The following is a 23,720-nucleotide window of genomic DNA, read 5'->3' as shown; positions in this document are numbered from 1 at the left end:
ACTGGCTGAGCACCTCACTGGGATGCGCATGCACTTTAGCCCTCTAGAGCAGGGACAATGTCTCCTGCCAACCCCAGGGCAGCTGGGAGCACCAGACAAGGTTGATGAGATCGAGGATGGGGGCCCCTGTGAACTAGGAAATACCTGGTGGCTCTCCGGTGTCATTCCCTCTCCAGCTGACAAAGGTACCAGCCCTCACTCAGCCAGTGTGGCTCAGAGGTTGAGCGTCAACCCATGAACCAAGAGGTTGCTGGTTTGATTCCCAGTCAGGACACATGCTTGGGTTGCGGGCTCTCTCATCAACGTTTCTATCTCTCCCTTCCTCTCTCTCTAAAAATCAATAAAAACAGTAAAAGAAAATGTACCAGCCCGCCTCACACCCTTGTCTGGTTGGGGATTATACCCCCTTTTACAAAAGAGGTAGTGGGGAGTCTGAGAGGGGGCGTGACACAGTTGGCTTGCTGAGGAGGACCAGAGTCCAAGCGCTCCAACTCCCAGTCCCTAGCTCTTCCCAGCATCCTCCTGGCCTCTTCTCACTCTCCACATTAGCTTGAGGCCAGATTCCAGGTGGGGGCTCAGGAGACCACTTGGCTGGCCAGTGCCTGCCAGGTGGAGAAACCAAGCCAAGAGTGATCCCATGGCTGTGGTGGGGGCTGGAGGGACTGACTGAGTTTTCCCACTTCCCACTTGGCCAGATGGAGCAGTTCATCCAGTACCTTGATGAGCCAACAGTCAATACCCAGATCTTTCCCCACGTCGTGCATGGCTTCCTGGACACCAACCCTGCCATCCGGGAGCAGACCGTCAAGGTAGGTATGGCCACCCTGGTTTCCCAAGGTTGGAGGGGGCTTACCCCAGGACAGAGTCTTGATTTTGGCCTGTGAGTCTGAGAAGGTTATGGGCCGGACAGGCACCATCCTGCATGTGGATCCAGGCCATGGGTGCAACTGAACAGCTGTGGGGGGAGAGGTGGGCATGGCCCATAGTCCCCTGTTCAATAGACACTGGCTGAGCACCTCACTGGGATACGGTAGCACTGGCAGATCAGACTCTCTGCTCTCATGGAGCTTCTTTGAGGGGACGGGGTATGGGCTTGGTAGACAATAAACAGAATTTTAAAATATGTATTAGCCCTAGCCGGTTTGGCTCACTGGATAGAGCGTCGGCTTGGAGACTGAAGGATCCCAGGTTCGATTCCAGTCAAGGGCATGTACCTTGGTTGCTGGCACATCCCCAGTAAGGGGTGTGCAGGAGGCAGCTGATCGATGCTTCTCTCTCATCCATGTTTCTAACTCTCTGTCCCTCTCCCTTCCTCTCTGTAAAAAAATCAATAAAATATATTTAAAAGTAAATAAAAATATGTATTACATTAGGAAGTAATATAATGTGAAGAGAAGGGTTTTACAAACAGTAGTCAGGGTAGACCTTGCTAAGGAGGTGTCATTTAAGGGAAGGTAAAGAATTGAGGTACATGGAGATCTGAAGGAAATGTGCCTCCTGCAGAAGGAACAGCATGTGCAAAGGTCCTGAGGCTGGCAAGTGCCTGGAGTATAGAAATAGCAGCAAGAGGTTTAGTGAGGCTGAAGGAGCCTGGGTGTGGGAGTGGGCCCTGAGAGATTGGTGGGGTTAGGGGCCAGGGCCTCATAGGGAGTGGCAGGGAGCTGATGCATTCGATGGAACAGGAGCCAAGCACTGACCTGGTCTGACTTGTTTGAAAAGAACCGCTGTGTTGTTGTGTGGAGAATTGACTCTCAGAGCAAGGGTAGAAGCTGAGGTACTGTTAGGGCCTCTTGCAATGGCCCAGGTGAGAGACGACAGAGGCTGAGATGTGAGTGGTAGCAGCAGGAGAGAGAAGGGGCCACATTCTGAAGGTGAAATCTGTGGTGTTTGCTGATGGTTGGATATGGAGTCAGCGAGGCTCCGAGGCTTCTGCCCGAAGCAGCTGGAAGGTTGAGTTTCCATTTACTGAGAAGACCGGGAGGGGCAGGTGTGCGGGAGGAGTTGGGCCGAGTCTTGGTCATGTCTGTTAGACAGCCAATGGAGATGCCCTCTGGCTATGCACGTGTGCAGTTTAGGGACTGAGTCTGGGCTAGAGGTGTGCATCTGGGCATTGTCGGCTAACGGGCATTCAGAGCCCTGGGAGGGTGAGGTCACCGAGGGGAGGTGTGAAAAACAAGTGGCCTGACGGGTGGTTCTTGGGGTCTGAACAGTAAGAGCTCAGCAAAAGGAGGCCAGGAAGGAGCAGCTGGCGGGGTCAGAGGGGAACCAGGACAGGGTGGTGTTCTGGAAGACCAGAGACCAAAGTTTCAAAGAGGAGGGAGAGCTCGGGGTGTCAGAGCTGCTGAGGGTTGAGTTGGGTGAGGATGGAGCTTGGCCATTGGATTTAGCAGCATGGAGGCCACTGGTGCCCTCCACCTGAGCCGACTGGTAGCGAGTGTGGGGGAAAAGTCTGAGTAGAGTTGCACGCATGTCAGAGAGAGCAGATGAGAGGTGGGAGACCGGAGTGCAGACAGACAGGAGGTTTTGCTGAAAGGGGAAAGGGAAGTGGGGTCCCCTCCTCAGCACTGTGGGTAGGGGACAGGACCAGGTTGGGAGGTAGGTTTGGGAGGGCTTTGGCAGGTCAGTGCCCAGGGCCCCGGTGGCCTCTGTACCCTCCCAGGAGGCCCTTCTGCATGTGGTCCTTGGCCTGCCCAGGCCCACAATGTCCACTGTCCCTGCCCTGCAGTCCATGCTGCTCCTGGCCCCGAAGCTGAACGAGGCCAACCTCAACATGGAGCTGATGAAGCACTTCGCTCGGCTGCAGGCCAAGGACGAGCAGGGCCCCATCCGCTGCAACACCACTGTCTGCCTGGGGAAAATCGGCTCCTACCTCAGCGCCAGTGTGAGTGCCCTGCACAGCTGTCAGCTCTGTCACTGTCACAGGAACACAGTCTCCTCCGGGGCCAGGCCTCCTTGTTTGTGACCATCTTCCTCCCAGAGACCTAGGGCCTAGGTCCTCCTAGCCCCGATGTCTGAGGGTGGAGTGAGTTGTGCAGGTCACACAGCCAGTCGGTGGATCTGGGAACTGAACCCAGGCCTGCTGGGCCCCACAGTCTATGTGCAACCTCTCAGCCAGGTTTTGTAAATGCAGACACCTGCCGTGCCCAGAGAGTTAACGGGAATGAGTGAACTGGGTCAGGGGGGCAGGTGGGAAGGGGGCACAACCCCCACCCCAGGGCAGGGCTGCTCCGGCCCGTCACCTTTGGCCGTAGTCGTGATCTGGGAGGAGAAGCCAAGATCCAGAGTTTTAAGTAAATTCGCCCCCACTTGTTAGTGACTAACCCACTTTTTAGCCTCTGGGAGCCTCAGTCTGGGAAGTGAGGCCTGGCAGTTCTGGGCCCCAGGACTGACCCTGCACTCAGGGGCCCTCTCTCCTGCTCCACCCAGACCAGACACAGGGTCCTCACCTCCGCCTTTAGCCGGGCCACCAAGGACCCGTTTGCACCGTCTCGGGTTGCCGGTGTTCTGGGCTTCGCTGCCACCCACAACCTCTACTCGATGAACGACTGCGCCCACAAAATCCTGCCTGTGCTCTGTGGCCTCACTGTGGATCCCGAGAAATCTGTGCGGGACCAGGTGAGGCACAAATGGGGCCTGGCCCTGGAGCTGGGGTTCGGGGGGATATGTGGGCCCTAGCTGGCCTCTTGGGCTCACAGGAGCCCTGGAAGCCCCAGCTCTGCCCCTTGCTACCCCACAGGCCTTCAAGGCCATTCGAAGTTTCCTTTCCAAACTGGAGTCTGTGTCAGAGGACCCCACCCAGCTGGCCGAAGTGGGTGAGTGGCCCACACTCATGTTCCCTCCTGCTACACCCTTGACGACCACGTGTTTTGGCCCCTTCCACCTCATTGGAGTATCTGAAAGCTGGAAGAACCCTAGAGAGCAGACTTGATACTATCCCCACGCCCATCTTGCCGATGAGGGAAGGCAGGCTGGAGAAGGGGTGCCCATTCTAGAGCCCTGTTTCACTTATTGCCCATCACACTCCCCATGGACTGCTGAGGTGCCACACCTGTCTCTCTCTCCTGTCACTGCCCAGAGAAGGATGTCCATGCCGCCTCCAGCCCTGGAATGGGAGGAGCCGCAGCCAGCTGGGCAGGATGGGCTGTGACAGGGGTCTCCTCGCTCACCTCCAAGCTGATCCGTGCACACCCCACGGTTGCCCCGGGTGAGCCCAACGTCTCCCAGAGACCCACGCCTGAAGGTGAGTGTCCCAGACCGGCTGCATCAGTGGCAGAGGGCTTGGAGGTGCTGGTACCCAGGAGCTATTCGTGTCTGACTCCCCCTGGGGTGGTGACATAGGGGACAGGGTTGGGTCTAGTCCCCTGGTGAGCTTCCCCTCCCTACACTCTGCCCCCACCCCCAGAAACCTCTGCCCTGTTCTGAGACTTTTCTGGGCCCCAGTGTGTGGGAACTCAGTGAGTCTCTACTTCCCAGGACTTCCTGCCCCGGCTCCCGCCCCTGCCCCTCCCACACCCATTACCTCAGGACACTGGGAGGCACAAGAGGAGGGCAAGGACACAGCAGAGGACAGCAGCCCTGCCGACAGATGGGATGACGAAGACTGGGGCAGCTTGGAGGTGAGTGGGGCTGCGGGGGCCTCCCAGGGGGACCCCAGCTTAAAGGCCACAGGCTGCCATTCAAGGGGCTCCTGTGGGCTTGGCTTGTCTCAGGCCTGTCCGCACCTGCACGGCATCCCTGGTGAGTAGACATCATGGAGCGGCCACTGTGGCCGGAGCTGGCAGAGGAGCTCCCGCTCACCTCCAGGGAGCAGGGCGGGCAGTGAGAGGCCGGAGGGCACGGGTTGGAGCAGCCCACTGAGCCTCCCTCTCACCTGTCCCTGTCCCTCCACCTACTTCTGTGCCCAGCTAGCCCCAGTGCTCAGCAAGGAGAGGCCACTCCCAGGCCTAGCTCCAGACCAGTCCTCCCTGGGGCACGGGGTCAGGACAGGCTGAGGATGGAGTGGGCTTTGCTGAAGGAAAGGGGGTAGAGCTTTGGGCCCAGTTTCCCCATCTGCCTGACCGCAGTCTTGGGGAGGGGGTTGAACTCTGGATCTCATTCCCAGCCTAGAAGAGTGATGGAGGCCAGGTTCAGTGTGTGCACCTTATAGATGGGAAGCAGGACTTGAGGAGCAAAGGAGGTGAAGGCGAAAGAAAGAAGGGTGGAACCCATGGCTAGGAAGGGGCTGAAGGCCCTTTTGGGTTGGAGGTGGGGGGTGGTCCTATGGTCTTTCTCTCCTTCCCACACTGTAGCAGGAGGCCGAGTCTGTATTAGCCCAGCAGGACAACTGGAGTACTGCGGGCCAAGCCAGCCGCCCCGGGCAGGTGAGCTGCATGGGACGGTGTGTGTCGGCATGGAAAGCTGCGCCTGGCCCTCCCTGTCTGGTGCTACCTCCCACTTCTCGTCTGCAGACCAGCAACCCCGACCACAAATCCCCCGAGTCGGAATGGAGCAGCTGGGAAGCTGAGGGCTCGTGGGAGCAGGGTTGGCAGGAGCCAAGTCCCCAGGAGCCACCCCCTGAGGGCACACAGCTGGCCAGCGAGTATAACTGGGGTGGACCAGAGCCCAGTGACAAAGGCGACCCCTTTGCTGACCTGTTGGCACGTCGGGAGGCTGGCACCCAGGTCCTCAACTCCAGTCCGGTGGGAGGGTGCAGACTGGGAAGGACCTCCACAGGGAGCTGGTCTCCAATTCAGTGCATGCTTCCTTTTCAGCCAAGACCCGATTCGTGGGGTGATGACAACTGGGATGGCCTGGAGACCGAGAGCCGTGAGTGCTCCCCGAGGAGGGCTGACACCCCAGGGCAGTCCTCACCTCACCCCCCTAGCAGGCCTGGCTGGGAATCAGACCCAGCTTGTCCCCAGGCCCTCAGCCTGCCTCCCCTTCCTGTTGCAGGGCAGGTGAGGGCTGAGCTGGCCCGGAAGAAGCGGGAAGAACGTCGGCGGGAGATGGAAGCCAAACGTGCTGAGAAGAAGGCCGCCAAGGGCCCCATGAAGCTGGGGACCCGGAAGCTGGACTGAACTGCTGGTGTGGGTGCTTCCTGGCCACGGGGAACAGCCCCATGGATGTATTTATTGTACAAACCATGCCAGCCCGGCCAGCCCGGCCAGGCACATCTCACATGTACATAATCAGAGCCACAATAAATTCTATTTCACACCCCTGTGCCGGGCTCCGTCTAGCCCCTCCGAGGAGGCTGGGGTCTGGCACTGCCCTGCAGAGTCCATGCCTACCACGGAGGTGAATATACAATTTGCTTCAAAAGCCAAGAATAAAGAGGCAGGATCTGATTTATCAGTTTCTAGGAAACACCCTCTGGGAGGAAGGCCGACAGCGCCCCGAGACCCAACATCCACCTGTAAACCAGGTGGAGCCGGATGGGCACCCTCGGGACACGGGGCTCTGGAAGGGGTCTACAGGCCTGGCGGGTCCCTGGGTCCGACCCCGAGTCCGGGCAGAAGCTAGAGGCTGAGCTCGCCCAGTGTCGGGCAGAAACCGCTTGGTGATCGCTGAGGTCCCGGTTGAACGTGGTGTCAGCGGCGACGCTGGGGACGCTGGGACACGCAGGCCCCGTGCGGGCGGATGCGCGCGTAGCCAGGTTTGCAGACACAGCGGAAGGAGCCGCTGGTGTTGACGCAGCGCTCGCTCTTGCACAGCAGACCGCGCTGGTTCAACTCTCGGCACTCGTCGATGTCTGGAGGTGGGGTGACAGGTGGACTTTGCGAGGGGACCGGAACCGCACAGCCCGAGCTTCTGGTCCAGGCAGGACTACACAAGGCCCCGCCCCGCCGCCAGCCTCTGGCCCCGCCCCGCCCGGCTCACCCACGCAGCGCGCTCTGGAGGCGTCAAGCTGGAAGCCACCCGGACACTCGCACACGGCGCCGCCCGGCCGCAGCACGCAGCGGCCGCTCACGCAGCGACACTCGTCCGAATCCTCCTCCGAGCTGTCCTCCTCTGCGCCAGACGGCAGGACACAGGCGTCAACGCCGCCCCCAGTGACGGCCTTGACTCCCGCCTCCTCCCCGCCCCACACTCACCGCGCGGCGGCTTCCCCAGCAGCAGGGGGCTCGCATCCCAGAAGGAATTGCTCTCACTCTGCGACGTCGGGCACTGAGATCCTGGGAGGGGCAGTCAGTGGTCGGCGTGGTCAGTGCACCTCGGCTCCTGCCCCACCTCCCCCCTGGGCCAACCCTTCCCTGGTCGGCTCACCAGCTCCGCGCGGCGGGCACGGGCGGCATTGGGCACCCCAACCGCGGCCCTGGCGACAGCAACAGTCCTCAAAGGTGAGGGTGGGCCCAGCCAGGGGGCCCGCACACATGCCGTCCTCTCCGCGCTGGGCCCAGCACACGTCCCGCGGCTCCGGGACACGCTCTGCGGAAGGGGGCGTGTCAGGGAGAAGCCCGAAGCAAGGACCACCCACCTGCGCCCCAAGGCTTCACACAGCAGAGGGCCCTGGAGTCAGGCCCATGACCCTCGCCCTCACCAGCCGGGCTCTCGGGGAGCTGGCAGTCTCGGCCAAAGGGCCCGGGCACCCAGGGCGGGCGACACTCGCAGCGGTAGGAACCCGGTAGGTTGACACAGCGGCCAGGGTGGCAGGCTGCGGGGTCCTGACACTCGTCCACGTCTACGGACAGTGGGGTATGGATGGGGGGAGGTGTCACAGCTCATCCCAGGCCACCGCCTTCCTCCTGTTTCCCAGCCAGCAGGCCGGGCCTCACCCATCTCCTCGGGGCTCAGGCACTGTCGCTGCGCAGGGCTGTACTCGGCCGGGGGCGTGCAGGCGCAGCGGTAGCCGCCTCGCGTGTTCTCACACACTCCGTTCCGGCAGTTGGACTCGTCCAAGCACTCGTCCACGTCTGCAGGGAGGAAACAGGTGGGAGCAGCCGGCCCAGGGTCATGCGTGTCTCCTGGCCGCCGGGCGGTCCGCACTCACCCACGCACTCCAGCAGGTTCCCGTCGTAGTAGAAGCCCTGCTTGCAGTAGCACTCGTAGCCGGGCTGTGTATTCACGCACTTGCCCTCCTTGCAGATCTCCGCCCCGAACAATATGCACTCGTCGATGTCTGCGGAGTGGCACACCGTGAGCGCACAGCAGCCTCCACCTGCGGGGCCACTGAGGCCTGGCAAGCTGGGACCGGGAGCCAGGCCGACCAGCGGAGCAGAGCTCGCTCAGTGAGTGGGGGGCGGGGCTTGGTGGAGGGGCGGGGCAGGCGGTGGCGGTGGGGGCGGCGCTCACCGCGGTGGGCTGGGATGCCGTAGTTGACAATGTTGTTGTCCTGGGTGTAGCCCTTCCCGTCCGGGCAGAGGCTGTGGAACTCAGCTGCGGAATGAGAGCGGAAGGAAGGGGGCAGGATTGAGCAGCACATGCGTGCTGTCTGCGTTTCACCTCGGAGCTCTCAGCTTCATTCCCCCCCATCCTTTTCCTAACGAAGAAACAGGGTCTAGGAAGGGGAAGGGCCTGCTGGCTCCTGACCTGAGCTGTAGACTGGGCAGGGATAGATCTCACAGTGGTCTCCCCAGCCAGCCCCCAGCGAGCAGCAGCACTCTTGCTGGGTGACGTTGGTGGCCAGCACACTGTCGCAGAACACCGTGTCATCGAAGTTAAGGTAGCACTCCTTCTTGTGGTGGGGCTGCTCCACCTCTGAGGGGAGGAACGGGCAGCTCAGGGTGCGGACGCTGTATTTTCCTGTCCACACGGCCCTCCAGCCTCATCCCTCTGCTCCCCCACACTCCCTGCCTCCCCAGAGCCACCCAGTGATGGCCACCCTCCATCCTCAAGCCAGGTCTGGCCCCACTGGATTCTTCCAGGCAAAAGAAATGTCTCCCTGTTCCCCAAATTCCAGAGGCTGGGACCAGGATGCATCTCTGAACCCCAGCTGCAGCTCAGGGGAGTCATCTGGTCAGACAGAAGAGGGACCTGGGAGGCACTCACCCTCACAGCCGTGCTGGTCCTGGGTGGGCGTGAAGCCCTCATCACAGACGCAGACATAGGAGCCCTGCAGGTTCTCACAGGCCCCGTGGGGAAGGCACAGGCCCGGGTCCTGGCTGCACTCATCTATGTCTTCAGGGAGTGAGGGGGACAGGAAGAGCAGCTCAGGGGGAAACCAGCCCCTTCCCCTGGGGGTGTGCCTCAAGGGCCTCACACAAGTTCAGAACCTGAATTTCCACTTTGATTTCAAAGTACACACAACAGGAAGCCCTGTCCCGTCTGTTTGCATGTGGGTAGATGTGTGAACATAGACAGACTTTATGAATCCTAAAGAGAATTTGCAACTATTGTGAGCAGGTGGTCAGTCCCACTCACAACAGAATGAAGTCCTAACTCTCAGGTCAGCATTTGAGAACTTTTCATTTTGGTCTCCCAATATCTTAAAGTCCCATCACCCTTAAAACCACCAACACCTCTACTCTGTGTTTAGGGTACTGGGGTCTACTCTCTCCTGAAAACACAACCAGCTCCTTCCAGATCTCTGTGCTTTGCAAACACTGGTCTTTGGGTCTGGAATACCATCCCATGCTTCTCTCTCTGCTGAGGAGAGAGAGGAAACATAGTTATGCTTTAGGGAGTCCTATTCATGCTTCGGGTTCTGATTCAATGTCAGCACTCCGTTGCAATGAATCACTAGTTCAGACCACTTTTGGCACCCAGCACCCTGAACGGTAAGAATCAGTTTACACGTCAGCCTCCCCGAGCTGGGAGCCCTGGGCCATTGCTCAAGAAATAGTAGGTTCTCAGTAAACTCTTGTTGGATGAATACATGTCAAGGTGATTTGACACATGGTAGGCACCACGTAATTACTGTCATTGTTACTGTTATTCTAAGTAAAAGAGTGGAAGGATGCCTGAGTGGATGGATAGACGAAAAGACAGACAGATCAACAGTGTGTCTAGGAGATCACTGCTCCCTGCCATTCCTCCTCAGCTCACACCCAATCCCCCGTACCTTGGCACTTCCTGCCGCCTACCAGCCGGTGCCCCTGGGGACAGAGACATCGGTAGGAGCCATTGGTGTTGATGCAATCACCCCCAATGCAGGCTGCAGGGAAGTCACACTCATCAATGTCTGTAGGGGATCAAAGAGGTGGGGAATCTCAGGGGCTGCCTCCTCACACAGCCCGAGGCTGCCTAGGCTTCCCGCAGACCCCAGGTGTGGCCCACACGCCACGTCCCACCTTGGATGAGGATGGGGCCAGGCCAGGGAATGGTTAGCTCCTGGACTTGGGGCCTGGGCAGTGGAGGTTCTGGGGGAGGGAGGAACAGGCCAGCCCCCCAGCTGTAGGCGCCCCTTACCCTCACAGCGGCTCCTGTCCCTTGACAGATGATAGCCAGAGAGACACTGACACTGAAAGGAGCCTGGCGTGTTGGTACAGATGCCATTGTCACACACGTCCCCGGCCTCACACTCATCCACATCTGCAGGGCATGGGGGGGGGGGGGCGGCGGTTAGAGGGCCAGGATGGAGGCAGTGTCGCAGGCCTCTCCTACCCTTTCCCACTCCTGCCCTTGGCCTGGAGATAAGAGCTGAGGCCAGCAGAGCTCAAGAGAAGCATGGGACCCTCACCCCACTTCCAAGCGGGACCCCGTGCCCTGGGGCCCAGGTCAGGTGCTGCCAGGGACCCTGGCCCTGTCTGGTTCCGAAAAGTGTGGGTCTTCCTCTCCTTCGCTCATCCTCACCATCAAGAGGCATCTTCCTGCAGCCCCTCTTCCCATACCGCCCCGGCCTTCCTCTCACTTCTGCTCTTACCTTTCCTCCACCTGCCATGGCTCCCTTTCTCCCCATGTCAGTGATGCTTCCTGTGTGTCTGTCCTTCTCACAGTAAGTTAGGGAACCTGGCTCCCCCCTGGGAACATGCTTCTCCCCAGTCCTCTCCGGTAGGAGATGATGTTGCCCACACCCCAGACTCCTTCCAGCCATGGAGGTGCCCGGGCCCCATGCCACCCTCCATTCTCTATTCTATGGCCGTCAGCACCCACCTTCCTAGTCCCTCTCCCTCTGTCTTCCTCCTCATCCTGGAAGCTTCCAGCATCCATGTGGACGGCCAGGCCCAGCCTCTGACCTTGATCCCTCGGTTTGTAACCACCTCAAAGGCAGCCGCTCACTCTTGGGACGAGAGGCTGGGACCTGCCCCGCCTTGGGCATCTGTCTCAGAGGCTGCTTCCTTCCCTCTGCCTCGGCCATTCCAGGTCTCCTACACCCTTTCCCAGGGGCCCATGGCCACCTCTCCTCGCTTCACTGGTCTGGCAAAGACAGAGCCACGGCCTGCCCCTCCGCCTCCGGATCTGAGTGCTGAGTGGGGCTCGAGCCAGCCACCAAGCTGGGCACACGGGGCCATGGCCCTCCCCCCTGGCCGGGTCCTGTGTGGCTATGGCCACCCTCTCCCCTCCTCTCCAGCCTTGACTTCCGGAAAGCCCCAAGGGCAGTTCCAAACCTTGACTGTTCCCAAGTCCCCTACTCAACTCTGGCCCTTCACGTTTACTTGGGGGAATGAAGGGTGATTCTGAACCTCCCAAAGTCATTATCTCCATCCATTCCTTCTTGCTCCCCTCCGAGCAAGAGATGATCCTCCTACCCATGGCTCCTCTCCCAGCTGCCCCTGTTGTCCCGTGGCCCACCTTCCTGCACCCCAGCCCTGCACCCCACCCAGCGACCCCAGCTCCTGCTCTTCCTTGGTGCCACCTGCATCTCCCGATTCCCATCATGCCACAGAGGCCCTCTGCCAAGGCCACAGGGACCTTATGTCACCAGTTAGTAACTTCACAAGATCCTCTCTTGCATTTAGCTCCTCCCCCTCCTCTCCCTGGAAGCCTCCCCTACCCAGCTTCTCAGCTGTGCTCCTGGGCCATCCCACCACCCCTCCTCCCCCACTCCCCGCTCCCATTCCCCTGCCTGCCAGCGACGCGGCAGTGTCCCCCAGGCTCCGCCAAGCTCCCCTCACGGGACCCACCCTCCTTGGCTGAGCATGCACACCCTCAAGTCCCACAGCCCCCACAGCCCCCACGGCCCCCGTTCCGGGTGGGTGTGTCTGGCCCAAGGCTTCCAGTCCGCAGGGCCACCCTCTGCTGGCATCTCCAGCTGAGAGGCCCACAGGGACCACCCACTCAGCTCGTCCAACATGCCCCACTCCTGGGGACCCTCTCCCAGTGAGAAGCACCGCCCACTGAGTCACCCCAACTAGAAATCCGGAGGGCCCCTCCCTCCCTCCTCTCCCTCCCTCCTCTCCCTCACCTGGACATCCAGTTAACCTTCCTCTAACATCGCACCAGCTCATGACCATCTAGGCCACCACTCTCCTCACGGCCACCAGCATCTCTGTTCCCGCGGCCCAGCCACGGGCGTCAGGGAACTCGCTGAAGCAACTAGTGAACCTGCCATTCTTCCCTTAAATGCTCCAGGTGCCTCTCACCCTCAGGATGAGACTCAGCCTCAGGGGGATGGGGTGCAAGGGATGGGGACCTGCCCCTCACCAGCCAGCCTCAGCCCTGCTCCTGCTTGTACCTTACAGCTCCCGGCACGCTGCCCTGTTTTCCACCCCCGAGTCCCTGTGCCTGGAGTGCTTTACCCCTCACCCCCTTTATTGGCTAATTCCTAGGATCTGTTAAGACGGTTCAGGCCTCCCCTGCTCCCAGCCCCCTGCTCTTTCCCGAGAGCACCCCCACTCCTTCCAGGCCCGCAGCCCTGTGCTCTGCTGTCTGTGCCTCCTGTCCCCCAACGGCTTCTTGGGGCGTAAGAAACACTAGTGCAATGGGGGCTATTAGTTATCCACCCCCTCCATTCTTTTATCTCTTTTCTTCTAATTTAAGGAACGTGTTTTGCAAATGCCGCTCCTAAGACCCTCCCTACGTGGAAATTCTGGTGGCCCTTCCCCGGCCAGGTTCTCCGAGGAAACGAGCGAACAGATCAGTGAACGGAGGGGTGAACTCGTTACCTCCTGCCCACCCGTCCGAGACCCAGTGACCCAGTCCCCGCCCTCGGCGCGTGCGTGGGTGGCAGGCGGCGCCGCGGGCAGGGCTGTGGCTCACCCAGGCAACTGCGGCCGTCGGGGGCGGGCGCGTAGCCCTGGGCGCACGTGCAGCGGAAGGAGCCCGGGAGGTTCTCGCACCAGCCGGGCGAGCAGGGGCTGCCCTCGGCGCACTCGTTCACGTCTGCGGCAAAGAAGGCTTGTCTCGGACCCCGCCCCACGGCGCGCTGCATCGTGCGGGCGTGGGGTCCCCGCCGCCGGGGGTGGGGGTGGGGACCATCTGATCCCGGGAGGCCCCGCCCTGGAGGAGGCGCTCACCGCCGCGAGCCCCGCCCCCGCCCCGTCCGGAGCCAGCGCGGACCCTCGCGGGAGCAGCTCCGAGACGGCCCCCTCACAATTGCCTTCGAAGCCCCGCCCTCTCCCCGAAAAGGCGGCCCGATCCCGCCCTCACCGCGGCAGGCCCCGCCCCCCTGGCTGCGGTAGCCCGGCTGGCAGGCGATGCACTTGAAGCTCCCGGGTTTGTTCTCGCATTTGCCGTCGGGGCAGGAGCTGGGATCTCGGCACTCGTCGATGTCTGCGGGGAGAGAGGAGGGCCGTGTGGGAACCACCTGGCCGGCTGGGCGCTCGGGGCCTCCTCCGTCCGTCACAGATCAACAAGGCGCACCGGCCCCTCGGGGCTCCCGGACCCCGACCTCAGAGAGGCTCCCACCCCAGGTCGCGGGGCAGCTGAGGGCCCGGCCGGCCTGACGGCGGCTCCCCCACCTTCGCACACAGGCGGGCGGGCGGCTTTGAGCCGGTAGCCGGGGTAGCAGTTGCACTTGTAGTGACCCGGGAAGTTGATGCAGAAGCCGCCGTCGCCGCACAGGTGGGGCTTGGCGCACTCGTTCAGGTCTGCGCGGAAGGAAGGGGGCGCGAGCTGAGTGCACCGGCGGTGGCGGGGTCGGGAGGAGCCCCCGCCCCGTGCACGCCCCCCGCCGCCCGCCTTCCTCACCCACGCACGAGCGCCCCCCGGCGCCCACGTGCAGGCGGTAGCCGCGGTTGCAGTGGCAGTTGTAGGAGCCGCCGGTGTTCATGCAGATGCCCCGGCCGGTGCCGCACGGCTCCGACTCGCACTCGTTCACGTCTGAGAAGGGCGGAGAGGCGTCAAAGCCGCGTCGGGAGCCAGGGCCGCCCGCGGCCGCCCGCCCGCCCCGCTCACCCACGCAGTAGTGGTGCTGCGGGTGCGCCCGGTAGCCCGGGTTGCAATGGCAGGAGTAGCCGGAGGGGCCCTGGATGCACTCCCCGTGGCCGCAGATGTTCTGGTTCAGCCGGCAGTCGTCGGTCTCTGCGGGCGGGTGGGGGAGGGGCTCTCACTTTCTGCCGCGTCCCCGGTAGGGACCTTGATATACACCCCCGCCCCCCCCCCCATTCCTAATGATTGGGGAACCTGAGCCTGGTCACAGCGTGACCTCGGTCCCTGCACACCCATACTCCAAGTCTTAGGATTTCCTACACCTCCTTCCCAGATAACCCCAAACCACGACCCCAGCCCCTGACGTCCCTATCTCCTCAACTCAGAACCTTTGATATCCTGTCCCACTCACTGTACCCTGACCCCGTTACCTCAATATTTTAAACCCTGCAGCCTAGTCACACCAAAATCCTCCAGCCCAGTGACCCTCAGCCCCCATTACCTCAGGGACCTTAGCCCCCCACTGGTTGATGTCCTCCCCCTCCCAAGCAGGCAGGCTCGGGTTCCTGGGAATTGTGGCTTGCCCCATGTTGTGCATAAGGGGCCAGATCCAGGAACCCCTCTCACCCTCGTTGTCACCAGTCCCAGGACTTCCACCTCCCACCTCCTCCTCCTCCTTCAGGTCCTACCCCTAACACCCTTCCCCGTACCCATCTCCACGCAGCCCAGGCCTTGATGCTGAACCCTGCCCTACCCCAAACACACCTGGCCAGTGGGCTCTTGCAGGCTGTGCCTCTCCTAAGCGTGTTTTTTTTTAAATATATTCCATTGATTTTTTACAGAGAGAAGGGGAGAGGGAGAGAGAGAGAGAGAGTTAGAAACATCGATGAGAGAGAAACATAGATCAGCCGCCTCCTGCAGCCCCCCCACCGGGGATGTGCTAGCAACCAAGGTACATGCCCCCGGCCAGAATCGAACCCGGGACCCTTGAGTCCACAGGCCGACGATCCATCCACTGAGCCAAACCGGTCAGGGCTCCTAAGCGTTCTTAACATCCCCTCCTCTGAGAACCCTCCCAGGTGCCTCTTCCTCAGAGTCCCAGGGCTGTCACTGGGTTGTCCTGGTCAGTGCAGGCCTCCGGGGCATCCATCATCCACACAAGCCCTCACCCTGGAGCAAATCTAGCCTCCAGGTTTCAATCAGGCTGACAGCTCTCCTCTGGCTTTGGAATCCACAAAAACATGGGCTTGAATCTAGCTCAGCTGTGTGACCTGGGGCAAGTTACTGAACCTCTCTGAGCCTCAGCTTTCTCATTGGAAAACGAGGCCAACAGTGCCCACTTCACAGAGTAGGAGAGGCTAGAGGATATTTAGCATGTAGAACTCTTCAGTCAGTGCCCGGCCCAGGGCGATTGCTCAGCTATAGCTAGCAATTATGATGCCCAAAGCCCTGCAGACACTTCCCACAGCCTTTGGGATCAAACCCAAGCCTCTTAGCAAGGCTCCATGTACCGGCCCTGCTCTGGCTCAGAAACACTGATCTGTGTGTGGTTTCTCCCTCTTCCACCAGCTTCATGTTTCCATTGGCTTTGCCCAAACTTCACTTCACTTGGAATGTTTTTTCACCAACCTTCTCCTCTTTAACTTCTAACAATCTTTAAAGCCCTGCTCAGAAAGTCATCTCTCCTTGCCACATATTATCACAACCCCCACATTTCCTTTCTTCTTCTCTGGTTTATTTGTTTTTCCATAGCATTTATGAGACAGACTAGATTTTTATTCATTAATCTGTTTGTTGTCTGCCTCCTCTGCAAGGACAGGGAATTTTGGTCTGTTTTGGTTATTACTGTATCCCAGCACTTAAACAGTGCCTGGCGCATAGTAGGTGCTTAATAAATATCTGTTGAATGAAGGAACAAAGGCTTTCAGACTGGGTTGGTCACCATAATACCCAGATCATTTGATGGCAGAGTGGGGTCTCTGCTGCACCTGGAGGGTTCCCCATGCCTGGTGCACAGTAAGCCCCAGATAAGTGTTATAGCTCCAGATTGGCCCGAGGGAGGGCGGAACAGAGGTGAACTAAGCTAGGGGCAGGGCTTACCCAGGGCATGGACTAGGCGGACGGGTCTTACCTGTGACCTGAGTAGGGGCGATCTCTAACGGGGGCAAGTCGGGCAGGAACCAGCGCACGGTGGAGGGCGAGGGCCGGGAGATGAGCTCTGGGGGCAGCGACACACAGCCATCAGAGGGGAGGAGGGGGGAGAGAGCCCCGCTCTCCACAGCCATCAGAGGGGAGGAGGGGGGAGAGGGCCCCGCTCTCCACAGCCATCAGAGGGGAGGAGCGGGGAGAGGGGCCCCGCTCTCCATAGCCATCAGCTGGAGACTTCACACCCAGCTTCACCGCCCCCTGGTACCTAGGCTGTGACCTTCCCCCTGCAGTGACAGCCCTTGAGGACTGGCCCCCTCAGTGCCCGTCTCACCAGGGTAGGGCCTGGCAGGAGATGTGGTGGCGGTCGGGTGGCTCTGCTGTGCAGACTGCTCCTCGATCCCTGGCTGCGGGTGACAGCAGCATGAGCCCGCTGTGTCTTCTTTGCCTCCCTGTCCCTCCCGCCTAGGTTCTCATACTCACTGAGTCGGTGCTCACCCCTAAAAGGGAAGAAGACGGGGCCATTAAGTGCTGGGCTGGAGAAGGGAGTCAAGTCTGGGGTCAAAGTTGGGTATTTGTAGTTACGGCGCTAAGAGTTCAACAATCATGTCTCTGGGTCAAGGGTTAGATCCTGGGGTCATGGAGTGCTTGCAGCACAGGTCAGGGGAACAGAGAGGGAGAGTGATTGGTTGGTCAAGGTCCTTGGGTTATAGAATAAGGTTTAGGAGGTTATAGCTAGGGTCAGATCCCTAGGTCAGGGGTCAGAAGGTCAGATCAGGGTCAGCATTTGGGCTGAATCAATGGCCTGGTCTGGAAATCAAAGGAGTTGTGGGGTTAGAGGATTAGATCTGGAGGGCAATGGATCCTCAGGTCCTGTCGATCGGGGGTTAAGTCCTGGGATTACAATCTTGCTTAGGGTGAGAGGGTCAGCTCTGGAGGTCAGTGGTTAGGACAGCGATTCGGTGTTGGAAGTTACACTGTGAGGTCATGTCCATGGATCAGGAGTCAGGGGATCAGGTCTAGGGGTTCGGTGTCTGTCAGAGGATAGAAAGGGTCAAGCCAAACCTCGCTCTTCCTCTGCGTTCTCAGGTGGAGGCCCCCGGCTGGGGCCCTCAGGCAGCTGCTGGGGCTTGGGGGGCCCGTCGGGGTGCAGGAAAAGGGAGAAGTCGCTTTCGCCCTGAATGGTGAGTGTCTGGTGGGAAGTGAGGATGTGGTAGCCCTTTCCAGCTGGACAGATCTCCTTGAAGGCAGCTGTGGCCAGAGAAGGGGCAGAGAAGTGAGCATTTCCTGGACAGGCACACAGCTGGGCAGCCCCCTAGCCCAGACCCCCAGGCTCACCGGTGCCATCCGCTGGGCAGCGCTGGCACCTCGCCCCCCAGGCCTTGCCCACACTGCAGCAGCAGAGCTGGCGGGTGAGGCGCGTGGTCAGCGGGTGCTGGCACTGGTGCTCGGGGCTCACCAGGCGGAAACACAGGCTCTTCTCCTCTGGCTTGTCTGCTGCAGGGGCGAGTGATGGGCATGGGCATCTGGGCCTGAACACTGCCCACATCCCTCCTCCCAGCCGCTCCAGACTTTGCCTCTCTGGCCAGCTTGATCCTCATGTGGCCCCTGACCCCATTTGACCCTGAATATACGTGACCCCTGGACCTGTTACTCTGACCTCATGTGACTCCTGAAACCTCTGTGACCACTGCTGAACCCGCTGACCCAATTCTAGCTGCTCTAGACTTTATCCCTCCTACTCGAGTCCATGGTCTCATATGACCCTGACTCCATATAGTCCCTGATCCCATGTGACCTCTAACCCCAGATCTCAGATGATTCTTAGCCGCTTCTCTGTGCCTTGTTTCTCCATTCTGACCTCTGACCCTGCTGCTTGTAGCCTTACCCCTCTAGCCCATGCCTTGTGACCTCCCAGGAACCCAAGCCCCCAGTCTCACCAATGCACTGTGTGCGGGAGGGGCCCAAGCTATGGCCCGGTGGGCAGACGCAGCGATAGGAGCCAGGGTTGTTGAGGCAGTCACCATGGCGACACATGCCCGGCATTGCACACTCATTGATGTCTGTGGTAAGTGGGAGTTTGGTCCCTCTGGTCTGGGGCCATAGGGTGACAGCAAGCTGCTCCAAGAACCTCAAGGTCCTGCCCAGCCCCACCCCCTCCCTCCAGCACCTTGGGACCTCCCCCAGGGACAACTGGCCTGCCCTCCAGCCCACAGAATCTCCTGGCCGGCCCTACCCTGGCAGTGGGTGCTGTTGAGTCTCTTGTAGCCCTGGGGGCAGTCAGCGCCCACTTCCCCACGCACAGGCCCTGGCTTCTGCACCCCTGTGTCTGCAGAGAGAGGAGAGAGTGGCAGGGGAGGGCACTGAGGGACTGCTGGGAGGGGAGAGGGAGGGGCAGAGGAATTGGATGGGTGGTGTGACCAAAGCTGCAGGGGCAGAGGGTGGGGAGGGGGGGGAGGAGTGTGTGTGCCCCGTGCCTGAGCCCAGCACTCACACTGCAGCTGGGGGCACTTGTGGCACTTGCTCTGGCCCCAGGCAGTGCCGATGCTCCCGCAGCAGTCCTCCTGCTTGGTGAGGCCTGGGAGGGGATTGCTGCCACACTGGGGGGGGGGGGGTATGGACCGGTCACAGGGCGCCTAGCCCCACCACCCTCCCTCCTGAGGCTCTTTTCCTCCCCCCTCACCCCGCAGACCCCCCAGTTTTGAGCAATCCCCTTGGGTTGGGTCAGGGCAGCCTGAGAGACCGCAGAGACTCACGAGCTGCTTGGGCAGCGTGTCCTGGAAGCAGCGGCCTAGGGGCTTCTGGGTGGGTGGCCGGGGGTGCTGGGGCTTGGGGTGCGGCAGCAGGTGCTGGGAGGGGCCTGGGCCCTCGGCATTCAGCCCCTCGATGCGGTGAACTTGGACGGAGGCCTCAGGCGGGTGGTGGACACGCACGTTCACCACGGGGGGCGGGGCCTGCACTGGGGGCGAGGCACAGTGGCCTCAGGACTGCCCCGCACAGCACCTCGGGGTGGGCAGCCAGGAGCCCCTCCAGGGCTAGCCTCTGCCGGTCCGCCACCCTAGCGCCCGCCCACTCAGGCCTCCCGGGTCTGCCTGTCACCGGTACCTTCTGCAGAGATCTGTCCCGGCCCTAGGGGCACCAGGAAGGCCGCATGCTGGGCAGGGGGCCCCTCCCCGGGCCCGGGCGGGTCAGCGATCACCTGGACTGCGTAGATGGCGTGCTTGCTGGCCACAGACTCGCTCTCTGGAGCCAGGGGCGGCAGCGCGCCTGTGGACAGGGCTCCGGTCCTGCCCAGGCCAGGGCCTGAGCCCCCCGTGCCTCCGCCAGCTCCTCCGGCAGGCACCTGGCAGAAGCGACCCGTGAAGTCCGGAGGGCACAGGCACTGGTTTCGGGAGGAGCACTGGCCGCCATTCATGCAGGGCAGAGGGCACACCACTGGGGAGGGAGATGGGTCAGGGCTCAGTCAGCCCCACCCCAGCACCCAGCACCCCGCACCCAGGCCCAGTCCCTCACCCACATCCTGTCTCCCCCCTCATTCCTACTTCCTTGCCACCCACTGGCTCTGTCCTCCTTGGGAACCCACATCCATGGTTTTTGTAACACATCAGAAACACACAGAAACCGCTCTCTAGGTTCCCCAACATCCTTCTACCCACGTTGGCTTCTGAGCCTTAAGTCTTGGACGTAAATCCTAGCTAGGAGGCCATGTGCCGCTATGTGGCCCTAAGAACTTACGTCCTCTCCCTATGCCTGTGTCCTCATCTGTAGGCATGTGTGTCTATTACATTAGGTGATGCCTGAACAAATGCTAGCACAGCCCTAGCTGGTCTGCTCAGTGGATAGAGCGTCAGTCTGTGGACTGAAGGGTCAAGGGCACATGCTCAGGCTGTGGGCTCAATCCCAGTAGGGGGCGTGCAGGAGGCAGCCCATCAATGATTCTCGTCATTGATGTTTCTATCTCTCCCTCTCCCTTCCTCTCTGAAATCAATTTAAAAAAAATTATTATTTTTAATGCTTAGCACAGTGCCTGACACAGGGTACTTAGTCAGTAGTAGCAAATGGTGACGGAACAGCCTTTCCCTCTCTGGCTTTCCTCTGCCTTTCCTGGGATGCGATCTCTACCTGGCACTTCCTCTCCTACAGTCTCCTTTGATTCAGGCCTCAGCCCTCCCTGGGCTCTGCCTGTCCCTCTCCCTCCCTCTGCCTTGCCATCCCCGGCCCACCCCTCACCACTGCCAGCAATGCCCACACCTGTAGCTACAGCTCCCTGGGACCTCTCTTGGGCACCTGCACCCCAGGGGACACGGTCAGAAATCATCATCCTGACAGCCCCCTCTTCTGACCTCAGACCACAGGACGCCCTGCCTGCCCTGGCCACTCATAGCCGAGCCTGGAGGCCCATCTCTCCTGCTCCCACCCCCCGCAGTTCTGGCCTCTGCGCAGCCTCATGAGTCCATCTTCCCTCCTCCCCACGCCCTCTGCCTCTCCCTTGCTTTGAGCCTTGCCACAGACTCCTTGGCTCCCTGCTTCTTTCCTGCCTGTTCACATCCCAGCACCCCTCTCCTACCCCTCCCCCACCTCAAGCAAAGCCCTGGCACAGTCACACCCCTGCTCGAGGCTGGCTTCCTTGCTGGGACATTTAAGGCTCTCGCTGACCCAGAGCGAACTCTCCTTCAGCCCATCCCCTCTGCATTTTCCATGCGTACCCACCCCATTCCGCAGGACTCACTCCCACTACAAAGAAGCCACATCCTCTGCCTCCAGGGACTTATTCATGCTATTCCCTCCACTTCAGAGCCGGTCCCCCATCTCTGTACGTTCCCATCTTATCCTTCCCGTGTCAATTTCTCCTCCTCACATCCCAGCCCCCCCTGTGCCCTCTCCTGAGTTATCGCCCTCTGCTCCAGCTCTGCCTGGCACTTGACTTGGCCATTACAGTCATGTCTGTCTCCCACACAATAAAGGTGCTTTGAAGTGCGGGGCCAGGTCTGCCTCAGCTCTGGGCTCCAGACGAGGTGCAGGGGGAATGGACGGAGTGACTGAGTGAGAGGACGGGACCTCGGTCTCTCTATCACACACACTCACATCCCAGCCCGACATCCAGCCTTGGGGCCCTGAGCTCACGCACTGGACCCAGCCCCTCTCCTGCCTACCCCATGATGCCCTCACTCTCCAGATGGGAAGGTGGGGTGCGGCTCTCCTGGACACCTGAAGGACCTCAGAGGATCAGCTCACGTCCATGGCCATCAGGGCCTGGCCAAGAGCATCCCAGCCCAGGCCATCCTGCCTGGTCTCTTGGGGCCGGGACTTTCGGGGCAGAAGGGGTGTGTCTGGGGCCGGGGGAGGCAGGATCCTCTCCTTCCTGCCTCCCAGTGAGTCACCCATAGCGGTGAGGGTGACCTCCCAGTGACACCCGCCCACTGTGGCCTGGGCACCAAGCCTGGGGGATGTGGGCAGCAGGGATGGAGACAGCAGCTTGGGCAGGAAGGCCAGGGGGCCTGGGAGGTCTGGCCCACATACACTCATGCACAGTCATCTTGTCTCACACAGTCTCAGACTCGTTCTGACACCAACACAGGTTCACATGGACACTCCCACGGTGACTGAGACACGCACCCAGGAGGACAGCACAAAGAAATACGCACTTAATCACAGTGCGCCACACCAAAGCTCAGGTGTGCGCCTGTCTGCCATGTGCACGCACACGCATGCACACACCTCGTGAGAACTGTGAACCCCCTCAGCGAGTGGTCTGAGTACAGGCATGTGTAAGAGGGGCTGTTTTGCTAGTGCCATCCTGGGCCCAGCCTAATTACCCTGTCCAGGAGGTAATTACTGCCGGGACACCTCCCTCCGCCTGGCCCGCAGGCCCCGGGGGAGGAGAGCTGAGCCCCAGGCCTGGCCTTTGAAGAGAGATGCTGGGGAAGGGGTGGGCTGCAGGCGGAACTGGGGGGTCATGAGGGCTTGGTTGGCAGGGAGACCGAGGGCCTCGAGGCAGAGCGGTTAGAGCTTATGTCCTCCATAATGGCACGGATGGGACACCAGGAAGAGCAGGGATGAGGACCAAAGCAGCCCCTGCTCCAGCCCCGCAGCCCACTTGTGGGGCCTAAGTCTCTCGGCCCAGCCCTGACCTTAGCTCCTCCCCCCGAGAATGCAGGTGCCTACCCCTGGCGGCCTGACTTGAGGCATTTTTAATGACTTTTCCTGTTTCCTCCAGCAAGTCTGCTTCTTGGGGGCGTATTTACCCTTCTCTGAGGTCTCCTGCCCCCAGCTCACATCCGTCAAAGCCCGTGTGCTGACCTGACTCCTCAGAACCCAGCACCTTCCTGGAGTCTGTGCCATCCAGGACCCCACACCTTACGCAGGCCTCGGCCCCAACCCAGCGCTGCGAAGTCCCGCAGCCAAGCAGCCCTCCCAACTCTGGCCCCGGCCCCCGGCCCCGGCACCCCCAGCCCCCTGCCGCCCCCGGGGCCCAGGTCCCCAGAGAGCTGCTCTCTGCACCCTCGGCCCCGGTGACTGCGGCCTCCTCTGCCACGTATCCCGCATGTGTCCCGGGCCGGCCTCGCCCGCCTCCCCAGCCCGTGCCCGGTCCTCACCCACGCGGAATCCGGAGCCCGTGAGCGTGTCGGTGCTGTGGCCGTTCTCTCCGATGAGCGTCATGTTGGAGCCCTGCTGACAGCTGTCCCGGCACTGGCCCTTGAGGCAGGTCCGCTTGCAGATCACCGGCGCGAAGACCACCTTGAAGCGCTCGCGGGCCAGCGCCCCGCCCCCGCCGGCGCCCCGCTCTCCCGCCGGCCCCCCCTCGGCCCCGCCGCCGGGGCCCAGCAGCAGCAGCAGGAGCAGCGCCAGCAGCCCCGCCGCCCCCGCCCCCGCCCCGCGCATCTCACGGGCCAAGCCGCCAGCAGCCCCTCGGGGCCCGGGCATCCGGGGCCGCAGGACCCGGGCGGCGCGCCTGGACGGGGGCGATGGTCCCGGCCCCCGAGGCGGGCAGCCGGCCCGGAGCCCGGGGAGAGGGCCGGGAGGAAGCGCGCTGGGAGCGGACGGCAGGCGCGGCGGGGGCCGGGAGGGGCCGGGAGATGGAGGCTGGACGCGGGGAGCCCCACACTTCCACCGCCCGGCCAGCAGCCCCGCCACGAGCCGGGCCCGAGCCCGCGAAGGCCCTGGACGGAGGCAGGCGCGAGGAGGCCGCGGCGAGGAGCGGCGGGAGGAGGAGCGAGGGCGGCCGGCCCGCTCCGCGCCTCCCGGGCGGCTGGAGTCCGGGCGGCGGGCAGGGCGGCGGGCAGGGCGCGGGGAGAAGTGAGCAGTTGTTTTCCCGGCTGCGCGCGGCGAGGGGGCTGGGGCGCTGGCCCCCGGCCAGGGAGACAGTTTTTTCTTCGGCTTAAAGCGTCGCCGCTCCCGCCTGGAGGAGC

At 61.5% G+C, this 23,720-nt stretch overlaps 2 protein-coding genes across 3 annotated transcripts in view; one reads left to right on the top strand and one right to left on the bottom strand.

Annotated features, from left to right (window-relative positions):
- SCYL1 (SCY1 like pseudokinase 1) overlaps positions 1-6,201 on the top strand; it is a 12,171-nt gene extending 5,970 nt beyond the window's left edge. Inside the window, exons 9-18 of the mRNA XM_008146959.3 lie at positions 696-809; positions 2,726-2,881; positions 3,427-3,615; positions 3,737-3,812; positions 4,076-4,240; positions 4,474-4,616; positions 5,289-5,360; positions 5,448-5,660; positions 5,751-5,805; positions 5,932-6,201. Of these exons, the coding sequence (XP_008145181.2) occupies positions 696-809; positions 2,726-2,881; positions 3,427-3,615; positions 3,737-3,812; positions 4,076-4,240; positions 4,474-4,616; positions 5,289-5,360; positions 5,448-5,660; positions 5,751-5,805; positions 5,932-6,056 (1,308 nt within the window). The 3' untranslated portion in view covers positions 6,057-6,201. The remainder of the gene's footprint in view (positions 1-695; positions 810-2,725; positions 2,882-3,426; positions 3,616-3,736; positions 3,813-4,075; positions 4,241-4,473; positions 4,617-5,288; positions 5,361-5,447; positions 5,661-5,750; positions 5,806-5,931) is intronic.
- LTBP3 (latent transforming growth factor beta binding protein 3) lies at positions 6,065-23,720 on the bottom strand. 2 transcript variants are annotated; one of them, XM_054724659.1, is made up of 29 exons: positions 22,908-23,719; positions 19,417-19,746; positions 19,068-19,270; positions 18,806-18,911; positions 18,548-18,640; positions 18,252-18,374; positions 17,650-17,808; positions 17,377-17,562; positions 16,795-16,811; positions 16,646-16,718; positions 16,298-16,384; positions 14,932-14,964; positions 14,194-14,319; positions 13,987-14,118; positions 13,758-13,886; positions 13,447-13,569; positions 13,057-13,179; positions 10,327-10,449; positions 9,980-10,099; positions 8,968-9,096; positions 8,509-8,676; positions 8,272-8,355; positions 7,970-8,098; positions 7,755-7,892; positions 7,520-7,660; positions 7,246-7,407; positions 7,074-7,154; positions 6,859-6,990; positions 6,065-6,730 (listed from the first exon to the last, which is right to left on the bottom strand). In XM_054724659.1, exons 1-29 carry the CDS (start codon positions 23,233-23,235, stop codon positions 6,570-6,572), a joined length of 3,939 nt encoding a protein of 1,312 aa, XP_054580634.1. In that variant the 5' UTR covers positions 23,236-23,719; the 3' UTR covers positions 6,065-6,569. The 2 variants fall into 2 exon arrangements, with proteins under 2 accessions (XP_054580634.1, XP_054580635.1); XM_054724660.1 differs by lacking the exon at positions 7,520-7,660 and having other exon boundaries at positions 22,908-23,720.

Source organism: Eptesicus fuscus, chromosome 13, assembly GCF_027574615.1.
Source record: "Eptesicus fuscus isolate TK198812 chromosome 13, DD_ASM_mEF_20220401, whole genome shotgun sequence".
In the NCBI taxonomy this organism is placed as follows: domain Eukaryota; kingdom Metazoa; phylum Chordata; class Mammalia; order Chiroptera; family Vespertilionidae; genus Eptesicus; species Eptesicus fuscus.
The sequence above is the reverse complement of the archived record's forward strand: the minus strand, read 5'-3'. Positions and strand labels throughout refer to the sequence as shown.